At 43.8% G+C, this 20,677-nt stretch overlaps 1 protein-coding gene across 2 annotated transcripts in view; it reads right to left on the bottom strand.

Moving 5' to 3' along the window:
• The window catches only part of FBLN5 (fibulin 5), a 79,088-nt gene that overhangs the window by 35,102 nt on the left and 23,309 nt on the right, over positions 1-20,677 (bottom strand). For both annotated transcript variants that reach the window (XM_045013493.1, XM_045013492.1), the window contains exons 3-4: positions 20,100-20,151; positions 18,753-18,983 (exon numbers count right to left, since the gene is read on the bottom strand). In XM_045013493.1, the coding sequence (XP_044869428.1) occupies positions 18,753-18,983; positions 20,100-20,151 (283 nt within the window). The remainder of the gene's footprint in view (positions 1-18,752; positions 18,984-20,099; positions 20,152-20,677) is intronic.

Genomic DNA, 20,677 nt, shown 5'->3' with positions numbered 1-20,677 from the left:
AGTTCAAATTGTCTGCAGTGCTGGCCAGTTCTAGGTAGCCTAGTGATTAGATCCTTCTGGATCAAAGTTTGAGCTTCAGCCTCCACCAGTAATGCTCCAGGCCTGGAGGCACTCGGAGTTTTACAAGAGCTGTGTACTCATTCTCGGAAAGAGTGGGCCTTGCATATCCCTCTGCCAGCTGCTTTAGGAGCAGACTTGATGGGTTCCTAAAAGAGGGTGTTGTCCACTCCTGCTTGGTTGGAAGATTGTGATGCTTGGGCTTGTGGAAGTTAAGGACTTATCAGGGGAGAATGTTATTTTTCAAATTTCATTTGATTTTGAGTTTGGCCATGTGCCAACAGGCTTTACCACAATATTAAAAGCGCCACAAACCAAGGTAATTCTTGTCTAAACATCATGGCCTTTTGGTTCATTTGTAAGCAAAGAATTGGTACTGGACAGAAGCCAATGGAGGAGGAAAAATCCTTGAGAATTATTCTCTGAAAATACTAGCTTCAGGCTCAGACAGCTGTGTCCTCATTACTGTTAATTGAAAAGAGCTATGCATGTTGAGCAACATTCCCCTCTAACTATGTACACAACGAGCCACCTATTGATTTGTTTCTGCAGTGGTGATCGTTGGAAAATGCCTACAATCCCAACTCAAATAAGAACTGGTTTAAGATCAGATTTGGCACGTATTGGTTTAAAGTCACTGAGCCACATTTGCTTGGAATTCCTAGCCACAGTCTACCTAAAAGTGCTGCTGGCCAAACGGGATCTAAACCTTCTCAAATGAATGAAAAATGAATGTATACGGAGTTATTATCTTGTTTTAATTTGTTGTGATGAGGATGTGTAGAGCTGATTATACCCTCCTTCCCCAATCTCAGAATAGGGATCCCGTGGAAGAGAGACATTTCATTTCAGTTGTTTTCCCCCGTCTACTGAATTCTCTTTAAATGGATACATTCAAACAAAAACCTTCAAGACTTTTGGACTGGCAAAAACTGGCAGATGCTCCCAGCCTCCAGCAGCAAAGAGAGGGTATATTACACCAACTTCCAAGGCTGCTTCCTTCTCACCCAGCAGCCAGCCTGGTACAACACAGTGGTGCTGAGGAGGCTGCCAAGTTTTGCATGGTAATGGAGCTCCTGTCAGGGGTGCTGGAACAATTTTTGTAGTGGGGTGCAGAGAGCCATTGAACCAAACTGTAAACCCTGTACATGATGGAAACCATGTCATGCCATGGGGTGCGGACACCTCCCCACACACACCTCCATAGTTCTAGCACCTATGACTCCCGTCAGTGCAACGAGGTAGGCAGGGCGGCTCTAGGAATTTGGCCGCCCCAAGCACGGTGGCATGCCGCAGGGGGCGCGCTGCCGGTCGCCGGTCCCGCGGCTCCAGGGGACCTCTTGCAGACGTGCCTGTGGAGGGTGCGCTGGTCCCACGGCTCCGGTGGACCTCCCGCAAGCATGACTGCGGAAGGTCCGCCGGAGCTGCCTGCTGCCCTCCCAGCAAAATGCCGCCCCAAGTGTGTGCTTGGCGCGCTGGGGTCTGGAGCCGTCCCTGGAGGTAGGGGACAGGGTTCAAAGTGCAGCACATGAAATGATTGCCTAATTAAGCTTCGCTTAGGTCAGTTTGGACCAGCTTAATATCCCACAACATAGATGACTCAAAAAAGAAAGGATCAGATCCTCTTCCCCTGTTCTGGTGCTTGTGTAAAATGAATCTGTTGAACATGAGGGCCTTGGTGATCCTCTCACTCAGTATAAATCAGAAATTACTTCACTGAAGACAGCATAGCTCTGCTGCTGGTAAACCAGCATAAGCAAAAGGAGACCCAAGCTCTTCCTTTCAGGTTATTGTTAATACTTCACTTTCCTGTGTAACCATCTATCCGGCAACAGTTTAGAAACAGGAAGTGACAGTGAAGTAGGAAAGTGCATTCTCCAGTTTTCAGATCAGGAATCTGAGGCACAGATGGGTTGAGTGATTTACCCAAGGTCACACAGTAAGTCTGTGTCAGAGATTGAGAGAATCCAGCTCTCCAGACTCCCCTTACTGAGCTTTAATCACTGCACCAATACACTGACTTTTCACCTTCGGAAACCTGAGGTCAAAGCCGATCAATTGCAAAGCTTTATTCCTACCAAACTAAAAAAAAGGTAATTTTGATTCATCTACCCATCCAAGCCCAAGCACATTTATTTTTATTTTAAAAAATCCTTTACATTTACATGCAGATTAGGTGCCATCTTTGTGACCAATGTGGCTCTCAGTATCACATACTTTGGGCAGCCCCTGTGTAATTTATTGTTAAAGGTAAATATTTAGCAGGATTGGGGCCCCATTATGCTGGGTTCTGTAAAAATAATGATCAAGAACAAGTTCAATGGGCAAAATACAAGACAGAAACCTGAGCATGCAGGTGCTGACCTATCAAACCACTCAAGCATGTGAATAGCTTTAATAAAGGTGAATATTTTTTCCCAAGAATGTTTATGAAAAGTGCCCATAATTCAGAAATTTCCAACCTGTTCTAAATGTTAAGCACAAAAATTAGTCAATGAGGCTACTCACTTGCCTAAATGTGTTAATATATTTTGCTGGATTGGGGCCCCGTATCCTAATTCTACAATTACTTCTCCTTGTACATTATAAATTGGTACATCAACCAAATTATTTTACATAAGTAGGCGGTGGGGTGCTTAGAGCACAGAAAACCTTACACCATGCAAGTGTAAGAAAGGACTATGGCTGACATTTGTTTCCATTCTGATGTGGAACAAAAAGTTAAATACCAACATTTTTGGGGAACCAAGAGTCTGAAAAATGTTGATTCTGAAATGTCCACATTCTATTTCAGATCAGTTCAACATTTATTTCCACAATTTGTAGTATGGTGGCCTCCAGCCCACATTCTCTTCTATTGGCTGGGATCCCCAGCTGGACTACATCTCCCATGATGCAGTTCAGCCGAAGGGGCCGCATGGTGCATCACAGGAGATGTAGTTCAGCCAGGGAGCCTGGCCCCTGGGGGAGTATAGGAGCATAAGGCACATGACTGCAGCTCAGGAAGACTCAGATTAATGTCAAACCGACCCAAGCCAAAATGTTTTAATTAGACAAGAGGAAATGTTTTGACTCAGGCTGACCTGACCAGAAACAAAACATTTAGATTTTCCTGCAGAAAATTTCAATTCTGCAGAAAATACATTTTCAGTTAAAAAGAATTGACAGACAATTCCTGATCAGCTCTAGTTTGGAAGTACTTGTTGACTAGGCCATTTAGTATTATTTCTGAAGCAAACTATTTCTCTGGCTCTCCATCAAGCAGGCTGTAATTCTAGACTAGCACATGTTCCATCATTATATGAGCCTGCCATTGTCAAAACAAAACTGCATTTTTCCTTTGTCTTAGCACTTTGTTTATTAACCTCTTTGAGCTATAAGGGCTTTTGTCATAGTTATTCATGTAAAAAAGCCACCACATGCTGGGAATGCAACATCTTCAATTATACTGTGCAGATAACACTAACCTCAAAGTCCACCTACACTTCAGAGGAGTAAACGGACCAATGACAGCCCAAGTGTTTCTGATATGGTTTTATATCCTAAGAAACCTTATTTTATTTTAATGTTTTAACTGACTGCGTCTATTATTGGTTTGGGTGATAGATGGGGAAACTGTCCGTATTGGGTTTCTAATTCAAGAAATTGAAATACAGGTATGTGTGTTTACATTTGTTTACCGGTGAGCATGCTCTCTGTGCTTTCCTGTAACTGTCCCTTTGAATCACAAATAAATGGCTGTAAAATACCTTTTCTTTTTGAGTGTGGGATCGATTAGTTGGATTAGTTTGTCTTATGCAGAGAACACTCTAGATGAAAGCTATTATCCATTGAAATAGATTGATTATGCATGTACAGAGAGTAAAGTGTGAAACTTCTGACACTATACAAAAATCAGTTATAATGGATTGTGAAAGATCCACTACTCTAATGAATTCGTCCTATTCAATAGCAATACTTAGGGATGGTCTGCAGTACTGAGTTAGCTCAGCTTAACTACATCACTCAGGTCTGTGAAAAATGTCACGCCCTGTGTGATATCATTAATTTGACCTAAACACTGCTAGGTCACCACAGTGGTTCTCAAACTTATTTGATTGTGCCCTCCTTCTTTATGTCTGTAGTAGTTTATGCCCTCCTTCCCGCCACACAAGTACGTACATCGATTAAAACAAATCAACATGCATCTCACTAAATATTAAAAACAGCAAGGCATTGATTCAAACAGAGCCAATGATCCATTGCAGTAAGAGCACAAGCAAAACTGTGTTTGTGGCTGATTCTTACAATTAAATGTGCACACCACATCGTAGCAAACGGATTACTGTACAGATGGCAACGACTTTGTATAATGCTATGCAAGCTTAACAGAAATCCGTCAAAATGCGCAGCACCATCTAGAGTCAAGTGCACAGCGCCATCCAAGGACCTAATATGTCTGGAGCAATGAGCTTTGATACTTATTCATTGCTGTGGATAAAATGTGCACGGCATGGTTCCCTCCCCAAAAAAGCTTCTCACCCACCCCACCCCATTTGAGACCCTCTGGATCGATAGACAAATTCTTCCATCGACCTAGCTACTGCGTCTCAGGGCTAGTCTACACTTACCGTCCGGGTCGACGCGGTGAGTTCGACTTCTCGGAGTTCGAACTATCGCGTCTGATCTAGACGCGACAGTTCGAACTCCGGAAGCGCCGCAGTCGACTCCGGTACTCCACCACTGCAAACAGCGGTGGCGGAGTCGACCTTGGAGCCGCGGAGTTTGACCCCGCCGCATCTGGACGGGTGAGTAGTTCGAATTAGGGTACTTCGAATTCAGCTACGCTATTCAAGTAGCTGAATTTGCGTACCCTAATTCAAACCCCCTTTTTAGTGTAGACCAGGCCTCAGAGAGTTGGACTTACTACAGAGATGGATGAGCCCCTATCCTTGAATTAGGTTTTTATAAAGCAAACTTTTAATCACCATACTAGAGCACAGGAACTTTCAAATCCACTCCCCTTGCCAACCCCTTTATTCCTCTGAGGCAGGGGTAGGCAACCTAGGGCACACATGCCGAAGGCGGCACGCAAGCGGATTTTCAGTGGCACTCACACTGAGGGCTCTGCATTTTAATTTAATTTTAAATGAAGTTTCTTAAACATTTTAAAAACCTTATTTACCTTACATACAACAATAGTTTAATTATAGACTTATAGAAAGAGACCTTCTAAAAATGTTACAATGTATTTCTGGCATGCGAAACCTTAAATTATAGTGAATAAATGAAGACTCGGCACACCACTTCTGAAAGGTTGCCGACCCTTGTCTGAGGTGTTTTTAGGACTGTCTTGAACAGTGATAGCTAAGACAAAATGGCTAACACAGGGTTTCTCAAACAGGGGTCGCCGCTTGTATAGGGAAAGCCCCTGGCGGGCCAGCCCAGTGTGTTTACCTGCCCCGTCCGCAGGTCCGGCCAATCATGGTTCCCACTGGCCACGGATCACTGCTCTGGGCCAATGGGAGCTGCTGGAAGCGGCGCGGGCCGAGGAACGTACTGGCCGCCACTTCAGCAGCTCCCATTGGCCCGGAGCAGTGATCCGCGACCAGTGGGAGCTGCAATCGGCCAGACCTGCGAACGGGGCAGGTAAACACAGCGGGCCGACCCGCCAGGGGCTTTCCCTATACAAGCGGCGACCCCTGTTTGAGAAACCCTGGGCTAAACATGTTTTGAAGCCCTAGCTCCACTGAAATCAATGGCAAAACTTCCATTGCACTTCAGTGGGGCCAGGATTTCACCCCTACTGTAGACAGGGCAGTTTGCCATTTTAACACCTTTTAGCTGGTTTAAGTGAACCCTAGGTTTCAGAACCTTTGTCCTACTGTGGACAAACTCTCTGTACCTCAATTCATCCCTCGATAGAAAGAGAAAACACTACCCTCTTCATCCCACAGGAGTTGTAAGGCCTATTTGGCAAATATTTATAAAGAACTTTGAGATGAAAAGTGCAATATAAGTGCTAAGTATTGTCATCATTGTATTTTGTCTTTCATTCAAAGATCTCAAAGAGCCTCCAAACAGGAGTTTGAGATTTTAATAGATTTCAGCTTGGGGATGTTCCATGATAACTTCAGGACATGTCAATTTCATATCACCTCCAGAACTGAAATGCATTTCACATGTTCTGCTTGGTCATTGGTGCAGGATCTTTGAAACCTGGGGCACAGATTTACATTTACAATCCACTTATATGTTTACATGTCAAAGTTGTCTGGCTTCAAATTTAGCCTGAGACTTTCAGAATTGCCATGGGGATTTGGACATCCAATCCCCATCCATTTTAATGGGAACTGGGCATCAAACTCCTTAGGTTTTCCAACCTAAAAATCTGTCTTATGTTTTAAAATTACTCCTGATAACACTTTGACAACAACACTGCACATATAGCACCTTCCTTCTGAGAAGCTCAAAGCCCTTTGAAAATATAAATGGGCCAATTTCTGAAGTCTTTACTCAGACAAACAATTCATTTACTTTAACAAGAGTTTTACTTGATAAGGGCAAAGTATGAATGGAATAATTGTTCTGGTATTTAGCTTCACAAAACTACACCACCAAATGCAAAGGACCGCAATCGGCTACTGGATTAAAGTCCCAGCTGCAATGTTCAGTGATCCACCAGCAGCATATGCTGGGTTTATTACTGGGCTCATCCCCACGCATAAATTAGCATAGCCTCGAAGCTGCTCTAAAATATGCCCAGCTGCAAAGATTGCCAGGGAGATGTTACAACAGCTGAGGATTGCCAGAGTCTACAGTGCTCCAAGAACATCTCATTCCCTCTGACCCAGCTCCTACATTAGAGGCTGTGAGGAGTGGACTCTACAGCACATTGGGATTTCTCTTACACTAGAATACTCCTCAGTTAGCCACTTAAGATAGCTTTAACTCTGGTTTGTTCCACCAGGGTGGCAGAAATCTGATTTAATGTGGACCATAATCTGGCCCAATAAGCATAATTTTAAATTCTTTAAATGTGGAGGCTATAAAACCTTATTGTGTGCTATGAACCTTTTCTCCGAAGTCTCAGATTAAAAAAAAATAATTAAAAAAACATTGTCCCTATGCTTCTCCATTACCATCAGTGGTTGGAAGTACTCCCTGTTCTGTGATGTGAAACCTCAGTACATGCAATAGAATTTTTTGCTGCTATGTGATATTGTAACTTGCCATGCACCCCAAGACTCCGCTTGGCCTTACTGCCTTCTGGAGGTGGCAGAAGCTTGCTTTCAATGGGGGTGGGTGGGAAAAAGGGCTGAGATGTATATTTGGGGTGCAGGCCCTGGCAGGGAGCAAAGGATAACAGGGGAGGTAGTGGAGGGAGCTGGGAGGAAGATAGGGCAGTGGGGAATCTGGGGGACCTGGGGTAACTCCCCACAAAGCTCCACCTCCCTATTACCTGTGCCCAGCTCCTGCTCCCCACAGGGGCTCTGCTGTCTCTACTGTCTGCTTCCCAGCTCCCAATGTCACCCGGCTTTGGCTCCATCCTGGGTGCCCGGCAGCTCCAGACCTTGTGCTTCCCTCCCCAGTCCTGGCTGCAGTGTCTCCAGCTTCATCCACACTGACCCACAACTGAGCACCTCTGCATGTGCCCAGCCCACTTAGAAGATGCTCTGCAGCAACAGGGAGGGAACGGAGCTGCCTGGCCCAGGACCAGCTCCCCCCACTGGGTGCCCAATTCCTACTTGCTCCATCCCCAGCCCAACACACAGGGGCAGAAACATAGTTCAGCTCCTAAAATATTTCCAAATGGGGGTGCTAGCCCCCACCTCCAGCCCTGGTTCTGCCCTCCGGCTGCCTCCTACTCTTTCTTCCATTAAATAGACGTGGTTTTGGATTCTCCTTCCCTCCCCTACATATATTTGTCCAGGTTGAATTTACTTTTGTTAAAATCTTGCCCATAGGAAGGAAAGTCTATAACCTCTTTATAGGTATGTCTGCACTGCATTTTAAAACCCATGGCAGCAAGTCTCAGAGCCCAGGGCTACAGACTCGGGTTTGCTGAGCTTGCACTATGGCACCAGAAACAGCTGTGTAGATGTTTGGGCTCATGCTGGAGCTGGGACTTGGAAGCCAAGGGATGGGGCAGAGGCTTCAGAGCCCCAGCTCCAGTCCAAGCCACATCACACAGCTGTTTTTAGCGCCACAGTGCAAGCTCAAGCCTGTAAACCCGAGCTCTGAGACTCACTACTGCAGGTTCTAATCTGCTGTGTAGATGTGTCCTAAGTTTCTCTGGGTTATTCCCCTGCCCACAGTGTAGTTCACAAAATCTTCCCATTTAGTGTTATCTGCAGATATAGGACCTGAGCCAATGCCAAGGGAAAGACTCCCATTGACTTAACAAGCACTGTATTGGACCCATAGTTAATGCATTGTTAACCCCTTTGGCAGCTACTTGCATGGAACTTGGAGAGGGGAACATAGAGTGCAGAAGGGAAGAGTTTGGATGAGGCACTTGGATGCCAGTCCTTGTGCCCATGGCTAGAATGCGAGTTGTCACTGCAGCATCTCTGTAAATGGCTGTTAATACAGAGCCAGTTCAGTTTTAGAAATATGGAATCCTCTAAGGGTATTATCCAGAACACAACACATGAAACATGGTGGCAGTGGGTGGTGTGAGACTCGTCAGCAGGGAGTGTGAAAAACAGGCAAACAAAGCATCACCTAGAAGCAGAGCAAATAGGCATGGAGGGACAGCCCACCAGGTAGGCAGAAAGTCCAGACAATAAACCTTGCACAAGCATGGAAACAGTGGAAATAAGAGCTGAGTCTGTATAAACAGTTGTCCGTAGGGGGATAAAGATGAGAAAATGAGGTAACCTTTTTTGTCAATAATAATGCCCAAAACACTGGAACCGCTGAGAAAGGTGCTTGAGTATTGGGATCCCAGATTGTTGAGAGAATCCTAATCCTAGAGAAATGCCCTCATATAGTAAGGGCAGCTGAACTGTTCAGGGAAAGGATCAACATGATAACAGCTATTGGTGTGGAACAAGTACACAAGCTCAAGCTAGAGGAACCCAGGAGGCAGAACAGAGATAGACCAACTGGGAATGAGGACATCATAATCCACTGTATCGGGGTGTATGCTGTGGAATGCAACATGAAAGGCAGAATGAAAAACATCCTGCCTGTGGTCAAGGATGCAAGGTGTTTGGGAAACAACCACTTTATAGCCCAATGCTGCAACTACCCCAGGAAGAAAAAAAACCAACAGCACACATTATGACTGAAGCTGTAGAAACTTTCAGTGAAGAGGAGGCTATCTGCTGTGTGACTTTAGCAGGTCCAAAGACTCTCAAATATACACACACTGTAGAAGATGACCACCAGCCATTCAAATGCCATATTTGCAGCTATGTGCTATTAGATCAATGATTAATATGATTCCCTCTGGATTGTAGAGCCAGCTGCAAATAATCCCAACAACAGTGATACAGAGCAATATTAGACTGGAGGAATATGACCATGGGCTGAGGATGTCCAATAACACCATTCTGAAGCCAGTGAACACTCTTTTTCAGATCATTAAAGATGATATTTAATAAGACCAGACTTGATAATGGTCCCTGCAGCACCCCTAGAAACCTCTCTCTGCTCAGGTCATTGCCAGATATCATCATCCTTCGTTTATAGCCCTCCAGCAAGCTTTCAACCCATGTGACAGAGTTTATGTTCAAGCTAATTTGAATTAGTATTTCATAGTACTGTATCAAATGCTTTACCTAATTCATCTATGGTGTAACTCCATTGGCTTCAGTGGAGTTATAGCAGGAATGAATTTGGCCCATTTTATATTAAATTATCTATCCCTCTTCTTCAGTACCATAGGCCCTATCTGTCTATCTGGTAGATATGGTCCTCATTACAACAGGATCTGAGTGTCTTACAATCTTTATTGTATTTAACCTCACAACACCTGTGTGAGGTAGGGAACTCTTATCCCCATTACACAGATGGGGTAACTGAGGCATGGACCAAGATTGTCAGAAATGGCTAGTGACTTGGGGGTGCCTAAATTGGGACACCTTCCAAGGGCCCGATTTTTCAGAAGTTCTGAGCACCTGCCCTCCAAAAATCTGGCCCCTTTAAGGTGTTAGTGTTGGACACAAACTGAGGCACCCAAAAATCATTGGTGACATCTGAAAATCTTTGTCTAAATGACATGCCCAAGGTAACACAGGAAGTCTATGGCAGAACAGGGATTTGACTCTCTCTCTCTCTCCTAGGTCCTAGGCTAGTGCCTTAACCACCAGACAGTCCTTCCTCCATGTGCAATTGTACTCCCTTACATGACAGGAAAGCAAGAATGAGTAGGACTTCTGGGTTTGACCCATTGTTCCTGTTCGGCAGCCCCTTCAGCTCACGGCTGGAATACTAATTGGTATTCTACTGAACAGAGCTGGGACAGTATAGATCTCATGCATGTGCTAGTAAATTTATTTTCTTTAAAACATTCTCACACCTCTTAAATAATAAAGTGGGAAACCAGTGAACTGGTGGATGAAAAGTTTAGAGCATATTAATCTCCACACAATTTAAGGCAGCTCTTATTTTTCTGCATTGCAGCTTCCTCATGGCCTCTTAAGTCCTAGGGACAAAACACAAGAGCAATGCCAGCACGTTTACTCTGCCTATACAGTCTGGCACAGCACATGGCTGAGCTGGACGATTTACATTTGTGAAAGAGCCAATTCATATTTTAATATATTTTGGCCAAACATCTCGATTGTGACATATAACTGTGGCCAATTTCAGCCTGGAGCCAAATGGAGAGAAACGAAGCTGACCCAAGAAATATAAGGCAGGAGCCAAGAATAACAATGACTTTTATGTCATCAAGAATCCTGCCATCTCTAGGCACTCCGGACACTGCAGACACAGCCTTATGCAGGGCTAAGCACTGCATTGATACTACAGTGAAAATGAATAAGGCTTCCAATATGTTTCAGACTACAGTAACCCACGTTATGCTGCCGAAGGGTAGAGAGACAGAGAGAGAGAATTGTTCAGGAAACATGGAAGCCCTCAGGTCTCAATGGAATGTTATGTATGGACTGTTGGCCAGAGTCAAGTTAGAAAATGGAGAAAGGAACAAGTCTCAGACTTGATGGATTGGAGAAGAAAGACTCAGGCAGATCTTCCAAGATCAAGTCATGGCTTCAAGAAAAAGAAATGCTGTAATTGGTTGGCCAGAATGACCTGTTCATTCTTTTACTTTAAGAGCTAGCCCATAAAGTGGTGCTCATTTAATCCACTCCCAGAGCAGACAGAATTAATTGGCACATTCTGACTTTAACTGATTTGGCCCTATTGCAATCTCTGGAAGTGAGAGAAAAGTAAGACATACTGAAAGCAAACAGCCTTGCAGTCCCTCATAAAATTAGGGATCCACAAAGAGTGTAAGGAATCAATTAGAGATTAACAATGTGGGTCAAATCCTGCCCTGGCTGACGCAGTGCACAATGTGTCCTCTGCTGCAGGAAAAGACATGGTGGGCTGGGACATCAAGACGCTACTCCTCTCAATTGAACCTGGTGTAACCTCCCACTGGCCAGTCCTTGCTGCCAATTGCAGCATACAAGCTGCTCCGCTGGGAGTCTAAAGATAGGTGACCCCTGACTCACAGACCATGCTCGCTTGAGCTGTGGCATGCGAGCCAACATATTAGCCAGCACTGTGCAGAGGTTATCCCTTGCAGTACTGTGGAGAGGATCTGATCTGCAGTTCCCTGAGCTGTCTGCACCTGATATGTCAATGCATCATACAGCAAGGTGACTCTGGAGCTTGCAAAGTGAGAACAGAGAGTAGCGAAGAATAACAGATTCTAAGGAGATTAAGAGTTCTCAGTTATGGGGATGTGAACCTGGCTGTGACAGGATCCCAATTTACATAGGGAAGTGCTCATGCCCAACTGCCCCATGTATGCTTACAAAGCTGTGCCTGCCCAGCCTGAATGCAGGGTCCTGTGCTGTATGCTGTGGGGTGACACCTTCCCTTTCAACCAGTTGCCCACACTCTCCTTTGTTTCATTGTCCTGTTCCTCAGCAGATTCAGAAAGCAGCTCTAGCACCCACAACCAGCTCCCCACCAACATACTGAAAAACCCCAAAAACTTTTAGTCACCCACCCAATAAGCAGCTAAAGAAATTACTATAAACAGATGCAACTCAGCAATCATAGGGAGCAGCTCCAAGTAACCTAGCGAAGGGTCCCATTGTTATAACTGGGTCAACCAATTTACCTGAAGTGTGACCTCAATTTTAAAAAAATATATGGAAGGTCAGTAGCTGTGACAATAACTTAGAGTAACAAATGTTGATGGAACGTAAGTCAAGCTGCTTTCAATAATTAATGTTATAAACCGGTGCAAGAGAATCAGACAGAAAGACTAAATTAGTCCAAACCAAAAAGGCTACATTGACATGATTCAAGGGCTGTTGAAATCATGCTTGGTAAAAACAGATGTGGAACTGGAAATTAATGGCCCAGAATCGATATGTCAGATATTAGCCCTAACTGGAGGACAAAATAGTGAGTAGTTGAACTATTTCTCCCATCACATCCTTTTTGGGTCCTTAAAGAGATTTGCGGAGAAAATGAAGGAAGAACAAACAGAGGCTACTTAAGAAAGCTTCACCATCTTGGCTGCCACCTCCACCATCACCCCAGGCCTTTGTCACCCTAATCCTGAGAGATGCCCTCACCAGACTGGGCCAGGGAGAGAGACCCAGATTGACATCACCACTTCTACTGGCACCAGCTGAATCCCAACCATCTCCTGGGATAAAAATGGGATCAGACTTTAACAGCAGCAGCAACAGTTCCAGACCATCACTGTCAGTAAGACGTACTCATGCTGCAGAAGGAGAACAGCCCTGAACTTTGGGATGCTTCAGCTCTGTATCCGAGCCGGGACATGTGGCTTAGGCCCATGATTCGATTAAACTAACTCACTGGGACAAATTTGGCTCCAAGATTCTGAAATCCTATTGAAGCCAACAGGAATCATACACCCATATCTGAGTGTGGAATTTGGCACTCTGTCATCAAGATTCTCCTTAGCTGAAACAAGTTAATCTGTGGTTCCGCTGCTGGTGAGTTTATTTTATTGTCTCTTCCCACATCATCACACATCAGTACAATTAGTCAGTAAGGCACTGATATGCAGGATGATATACTCTTGTTTACTATTACACTTCACCATCCCCAGACGGCCAGCTCTTTTTTTGCAGCGTGTTCCAGAGATGCCAGTTTTCTTAGTGACATGAAGCTTTCTTGGCTTGCTCATTATATTTCTTGGTTCGGAGTTGCTTCTTCCTATATAAGTAGTAACCTTCACACACAAACTGAGTGCTCCCCTGCGCTTTAACCACTAGACCATGCTCCTTCTGCACAGGAGTTTATGGGCATGAAAGGGGATGACAATCTTAACCCCAGAGTGCTCAGTTTATGCCAGCACACACAGACGCTTCAGCCACGGACTGATTCACACCATTGGGAGGCAGCTTTCACATCATTTCTCTCCCCTACAGGTTCCACTAGGGGACAGTGGGGGAGGGGTGGAATTAGCTGATGGGCAGGACTTCATAGGCACCTTGCTGGTGCAGGATACTCAGGAGAAGCACTGAATTATGCCCTCTCTCAGATAATACCCTTTCCCAGGCCACCCACTCTTGCAACTGTGCTGGTGTAATGGCTGTCATCATTGCCAGCACTGAGGATTGAACCAGAGCCCCACTGAGCTAAAACCACAGCTCTCTCTTGCTTCTGTCTGCTTTCCTTGATTCTTTCTCCTTTTCCATCCCTGGCTCCTCCCATTCAACAGACGTGTTAATGGGATAAAAATAGTAAAAACAAAAGTTTCAAATCTTTCTACAATGCCCAGAAGGATCTATACTTCAGGCATGTTTTAAAAATCATTGTAAATCAGGAAATGGTGGGGTGGAGTGAAGGGAAATTGGAAAGAACTCTCAGCTTATGAATGTATAATGCAAGAACACGGGCTCTAGTTCCAATCCAGTCTTGCCAACGGTTCCTGGACTGAGTTCCTCTAACAAAAGGGGCATTATGATAGTTAAGCAGTCTACAATTTGAAAGGAAAAAAAGAGTCAGAAATTATACAAGTTAAAAGGGACACTGGCAGCTTAGAGCTCTTGGGTGAGATTGCTGTTTACACCAGTGCGAATAATGTGCAGAGTGGGCATAAATCATTCCCATTCTAAGTAGCAAGTTACACACACTTTTTACTGGTGTAATGAACACTGCTTTTGCCAGCCCCAAGGCCTGGTCTACACTTAGAATTTAGGTTGACATAGCTACATCACTCAGAAGTATGAAAAATCCACACCCCTAAGCAACATAGTTGTGTTGACCTAACCTCAATGTAGATGCAAGTAGATGGACAGAAGAATGTCATCAGTCGGGGAGGTATTGTTCCTATACCGATCAAAAAACCCTTTCCATTGGTTTTGTCTGTGTGTACACACTATGGGGCTATGCCGGCATAGTTATGGTGACCTAGCTATGCTGGTATAATCCTGTAAAGTAGACATGCCCCAAGTGTTCAGAACCATGAGTCAGTCCTCAAAGAATCAGGAGGTTTAAAAATTACCACCACCCTCTGGTATCTTTTTCTATGCCTGGTGATTTTTGAAGCTTCAGGTGGCACTTGGGTCCTATTTTCCAGCTTTTCTCTGCAACTACAAGGGCTAGAAACTTAATTTTTTTAAATGAAAGCTCAGTATTTTTATGCAACATCACCATTCCAGCAGCTGGGGCTTTAATAATAATGCCAAATATATATACACACACATATCTTTAGATAGACAGACAGACAGAATATACAAGATGAGGACAGATTCTCTGTTGGCCTGCTTGTCTTTCTAGAAAACAAATATCTTTCCCTGTGGTGCTAACAGCAGCTCTTAGGTTATTAACACTGAGAGCACTTAAGCTTTCATTTATTGCCTGTAAGCTGTTTGTTTCCCTTTGGGACACGGTGCAGAAGCCCCAGGCCTAGACCAGCAGGGAAAGGGTTAACCCCTTCTGCTCTGTAAGTGGCCATAGCAATTTCTTTCTAGAGCATGCAGGTTTCCTGTAGCTGTGTTAGTCCTTGGGTATTATGGACACAAGGTAGGTGATTGTCTCCGTCTTTTATTGGACCAACATCTGTTAGTGAGAGACTCAAACTTTCAAAAGACACTCAGGAGGGGAGTCAGAAGCAGTGTATACTATAAGAGGGGCTGCTTTTCACCCAGTGCAAGAGGCTCTGCAGGGAGGCTCTCTGGCTGCAGGATTGTGGGTGAGGACTGCGTTAGGATTGAGGAGAGCCAAGTCGTGGCAGGACTGGGGAAGGAATCTGTTCACCTTGCTCCTGTGACTCCAGCCAGAAAGGATGAGGGCTGGAGGGCTAGAAAGGGATTGATTCCTTGTGAACTCATGCTGACCAGGAGAGGAACTACTTATGTTTATCTTTAGCTATGTTGGAATAAATCAGCCCCTAGGAGGGGGAATATTATTTGAACCACCTGGGGTGTGCATTCCTTGGAGAGTTAAGGCAAAGTGAGGGTTGGCTCACCAACCAATTGCCAGGATGGGATAGACTAGGGTGACCAGATGTCCCGATTTTATAGGGACAGTCCTGATTTTTGGGTCTTTTTCTTATATAGGCTCCTATTACCCCCCACCCACTGTCCCTATTTTTCACACTTGCTGTCTGGTCACCCTAGGATAGACAGACCCGCTCACAATGTTCTTGCATTTCTCTCAGCTTGGATAGTGAAAACAGGTTTGTCAGGGGATGGTTCATTCATTAAAAAGAACGTTTCCACTGGAATTTAAAAAAAGAAAAAAAGTAAAGAAAAGATTTCTATTGCATTAGTTTGGCAAAGGGGTATCTTATAAACCCTAAATGTGATCTGAGAGAGTTTCTATAACCTACACTCCATAGAACAAGTGGGCACTAGGCTACCTCCGCTCCCATTGAATTCAATGGCCAAAAGTCCCATGGACCTCAATAGAAGTGGTTAGGCTCGTAGTGAGCACTTTTGAAAACTTCATTGTAAAAGACTGTCCTAGGTTTCAAGGGGCCTGGAACGTTGACAAGTGGGGAAGGGCAGGGGCAGCTTGAAGGGTCACTGACACTAGCAGTTGTTTTTATGGCTCAGGCACCCTTTTGGTTCAGCATTTCTTGTGTATGCCTGGTGAAATTCACCCCTATGCAGAGGATCAGAACAAGCCCAATCCATTATTTAAACCCTGAGGGTTTAAACCCTAAGTGATACATAAGCCTTGTGTTGTCCCCCAGTGCAAGGGTGAACTTTACCTCCATAAAATACAGTGTTCTGGATGTACAAGAAATACTAAAATGGGCCCTACAGTTACTGCAGAGGAACTCATGGATGTTACAGCGTAGCGTGACAATCTTCTATACTGTCTATCTAGGTGCCTTCCGTTCCCATCTCAGGAAAGTGAAACACAAATTGTCTCCAGAGCATTTCACTAAATAACACACAGTTTAAAACAAAGTCTAACCCAGTGGAGACCCAATGGCTGTGGCGAGGTCTTGTTTTCTTTCTTTAAGCTTTGTTTTTTGTCCTTACACAAACACTAACTATTATCTGCCTCAATTCAAACCTGATGGGGAGGTTCAGAAAATGTTTCCAGCTAATTGTGATTCTGATGGGCCGCTCTCCATCTTTTCCCAGCTATTCTGGTCAGTGGTTGCATTCAGCACAGCCTCCCCTAGCAATTAATTGCTGTATTCACAACTCCAGGTGGCTCCACTGGAATGGTGCTGATTGAAAGGAGCATTGGCCTTCATAGTGCCATATCATCATCAAAAATGATGTGAATTAATTCAGTAGGGTCAGTAGGACTAATACTATACTTAACTCACAACACCTGTCATCTGAGGATTTCAAAACTATTTGCAAAAAATTAATTAAACTTCACAACTTCCATTATTATTATTACAGCTGGTTGAAAAAATGGGCTTTTCCCCCCATGAAAAATTTAATTTTTTGGCAAAAATTCAAATACAAAAATTTTTCTGCCAAAATCCAGAAATATTTTGGCTGAAAACCAAAATATTTTGATTCAGGAATGCTTCCCTAATGGGAATTGTAGTTTGGATGCCTTAAGTTCCCATTCTTCTCTATTGGATGGTCAGACTACATCTCCTATCATGCACCAGGGTTTCCCCTCTTGGAGAGGGGAAGCAGTGCATCATGGAAGAGAGAACTGAACTCCTAGAGAAGAACAGGGACATGAGGAAATTGAACTACAACTCCTATGAGGCATTGAAGCAGCATATCTAAATAGAAATATTTCCGGATTTGGGCATTGTTTTTCAATGAAAAACATATTTTTCTATGGAAAGCAGACATTTTCATGAAAAAATCATTTTGTTGAAACCCAAATTTTCCAACACTTTTGACTGAAAATTTTCAACTTCTTATCTCCATTTTACAGGTGGCATAACTGAGGTGCAGCAAAAGATAGTGGTTGCACATTGAGTCAATGACAGAGGCTGAACCCATGACTCCTGCACAACAGAACACTTGGAGCCTGAGAGTGATGAGGAGGGGATTGGACAAGATGACCTCCTGAGGTCTCTTCCAACCCCAATATTCTATGATTCTCTGATACCGGTTTCACACCAAAGTAACTCTGCTACTTAGTGGCATTATGTCTGCTACACCTATGTCAGTTTAGAATTTGGCTTGCAAGCTGTACTCTTGAAGCTAGAAAAAAACAAATAAAAAACAAAAATGGTGTTTGTTCTTTCTCACTTAAACTAATGTAAATCAGGAGTAATTCCATGGATAGCAAGCATCATAGCTGGGTAAAAGTGGTGTGCGTGGGGTCAGAATCAAGCCCAAAAGATGCACCTCTAGAAAAGCTACAAAATGGAGGCAACAGTAAGAATAGTTATTTTTTATTCATGTTACAGGATCAGCGCTCTATTGGGGCAGGGACTGTTTCTTACTGCATGTTTGTACAGTGTCTAGTACAGAGGGGTCCATTTTTAGTTGAGGCCTTGAAGTTATCCTAGTAATACTACTAGTTTTAGGCACTATACATACATACATACATATAGTAAGAGAGAGTTCCTGTCCCAAAGAGCTTACAGTTTAAACAGACAAGGCAGACAAATGGTGGGAGAAAGGAAGTCTTATTATACCCATTCAACAGACGGGGATCTGAGGCACAGAGATTAGGAGACTTGCCTAAGGTCACACAGGAAGTCTGTGGCAGAGCTTGGAATTGAACCTAGAGTTCCCAAGTCCTACTCCAGTTCTTTAAACATAGACCCTCCGTTCTCTCAAGGACAGACTCATGATGGTGAAAATTCATATATTGTATGCACCAGTGAATCACCTGACAGAGCCATCTTTCAAATCAACAGGATGGATTTTCATTTTTAAGGAAAACATGCAGACTGGAGAAAATACCTTTGTTTGCCCTGAACTAAGACCATACAAGCAGCATAACATATGTCCTTCTATGAGAAATGCTATAGTCCAACCACAATTTATCAGGTTTCAAGCAAGAATTAGTGTGTAACATTGGCCTCAGTTATGCAAGAGGTTAGATTATTGCAGTGATCCCTTCTAGCCTTAAAATATATAAAGTATTCTACTACTTACCAACACATTGGTTGTTTTCACCCATTTGGTAGCCAAACCGACACATCAGAGGTCTTGTAGCAGTGGGGTAGTTGGGAGCTGGAGGTGGTGGATAAATGTTTGAATAAGGATTCACATATGGTGATCTATAAACTGGATTTGTTCGGGGAATGCATAAATAGCCACCGTTCTGGTTAACACACACCATATCTCCTCTACAGGCCTCAGGAATAGTCCGACATTCATCAATATCTGGAAGGATGTAGTAATAGAATGGCAATTAGATCAGCAATTTCCACAATTGGTCCTTAATGTGACACATGCACAGAACAGCACATATGATACGGTTTACTTGGGATTTTGCTGAATATGTGATACATGGTTTGTGTTAGGAAAAGCTATGCTTCCTTTGCAGAGGCTCACTTTGAAGTCAGCTCACATCATAACAGGAAACAGCACATATTTTCAACCTAGCATGTGTTCTACTTGTTCTACTTTACAATCAGGGAAAAAAACAAGCACTTTTCTTTTCTATAGATGCTCATTTTAAACACTGATCCTACAGCCCGTTTCTCCTAATGGATCTGTCCAAGCCACAACATTCAGCTCCAGATTTCAAACACTGGTGGTTTCGTTTGCCCAGCTGTGAAACTTGGATCCTGATTTGGGACTCCGCAGTGCCTCCCACACACAAAGTTTGAGATGTTCAAATCTGGGGATTTGGTTCAGGTCTCTTTTTTGTTCTGACTGGGATTTTTTGTCTTGACCTTAGAAAGATGCAGAGAGATTATTAGGATCTGAGCATTTCCTTGGCTGGGAGGGTGGAACTGCTAGGAAGCTCAGACAGGGCATCTCTGTTTTTATGTTACTGTTTTTAACTTACTATTTGTTAGCGTATGTGGAAGGTGCTATATTGACAGCCCCTCTGAAGTCCTCTGTTAACCCACAGAAATGATGCTCCATGGGCAAAGTTCAAGTTTCCCTGCACTGCCCCAAAGTGCACCTTAATTCTGAACTAGAGGGTGAGAGGAACTCTCCCTGGCCTCTTGGCTGAAGCTGCCAAAAGTAGCAAGTAGTGGGTATTTATGATACTGAACCCCTGTTCTCTGGCAACTAGACTGAGCTCCCAAACTCGTGTCATCACAGCCATGAGAAAAGCACAGCACCCAGTCTGAACAATGACATTTTCATATTGAAAAAATGATGCAAGTGAACAATTTCCAAAGGCTTGTGCATAATTTATATATATTTGCCAGACACTGAGAGCATCCTTCAGCCAAAATACACAGATAGTAGCACGTTATTAATTTAACAAAGCCAGAGGGTCTGAACCCCAGTGCAAATGAATTGATTCAGTCAAAATCCTACCTAAGCATTGCCCAGAGGCACGGTCCAGGTCAAACCCGTTAGTGCATTGCTGCTAAAACAAGAAAAGAAAGGACACTCAGTGATTGTGAAATTGGATGATGACAAAAAAAATCATGTGATCATCTGGATTATTATTATAGTGCAATGTGTTCAGCACTGTACAATATGCAAAAAATGAACAGAGTCCCTTCTCCAAAGGACCTGTGTCATGACTCTCTCATATGGGAAGTCAGCAGACTTTGAACTCAGAACCTTCAGCACTGCAGCACAGACCTCTTGCTTTAGCCCATGCAGTAATTCTATAAGCTGGCAGCAGTAGCAGGCTGTCATTCTCTAATGGAGAAACCAATACCTAGTCTGCCAATGGCTTAGCGCTCAGTGGATAGGCCACTGGACTGGGACTCAGGAGAGCTGGGTTCAATTTCTGGCTGTGCCACCAATCTGAGTGGCCCTAGGCAAGTCACCTCCCTCTCAGTTTCTCCATCTGTCAAATGGGAATAATGATACTGACAACCTGTTTTGTCAAGCACTTTAAGATCTATGGATGGAAAGTGCAATATAAGATCTAGGAATTATTA

The sequence above is a fragment of the Mauremys mutica genome, chromosome 4 (genome assembly GCF_020497125.1).
Source record: "Mauremys mutica isolate MM-2020 ecotype Southern chromosome 4, ASM2049712v1, whole genome shotgun sequence".
NCBI lineage: Eukaryota > Metazoa > Chordata > Testudines > Geoemydidae > Mauremys > Mauremys mutica.
Note: the sequence above shows the minus strand (reverse complement) of the source record. Positions and strands in the feature narration are given on the sequence as shown.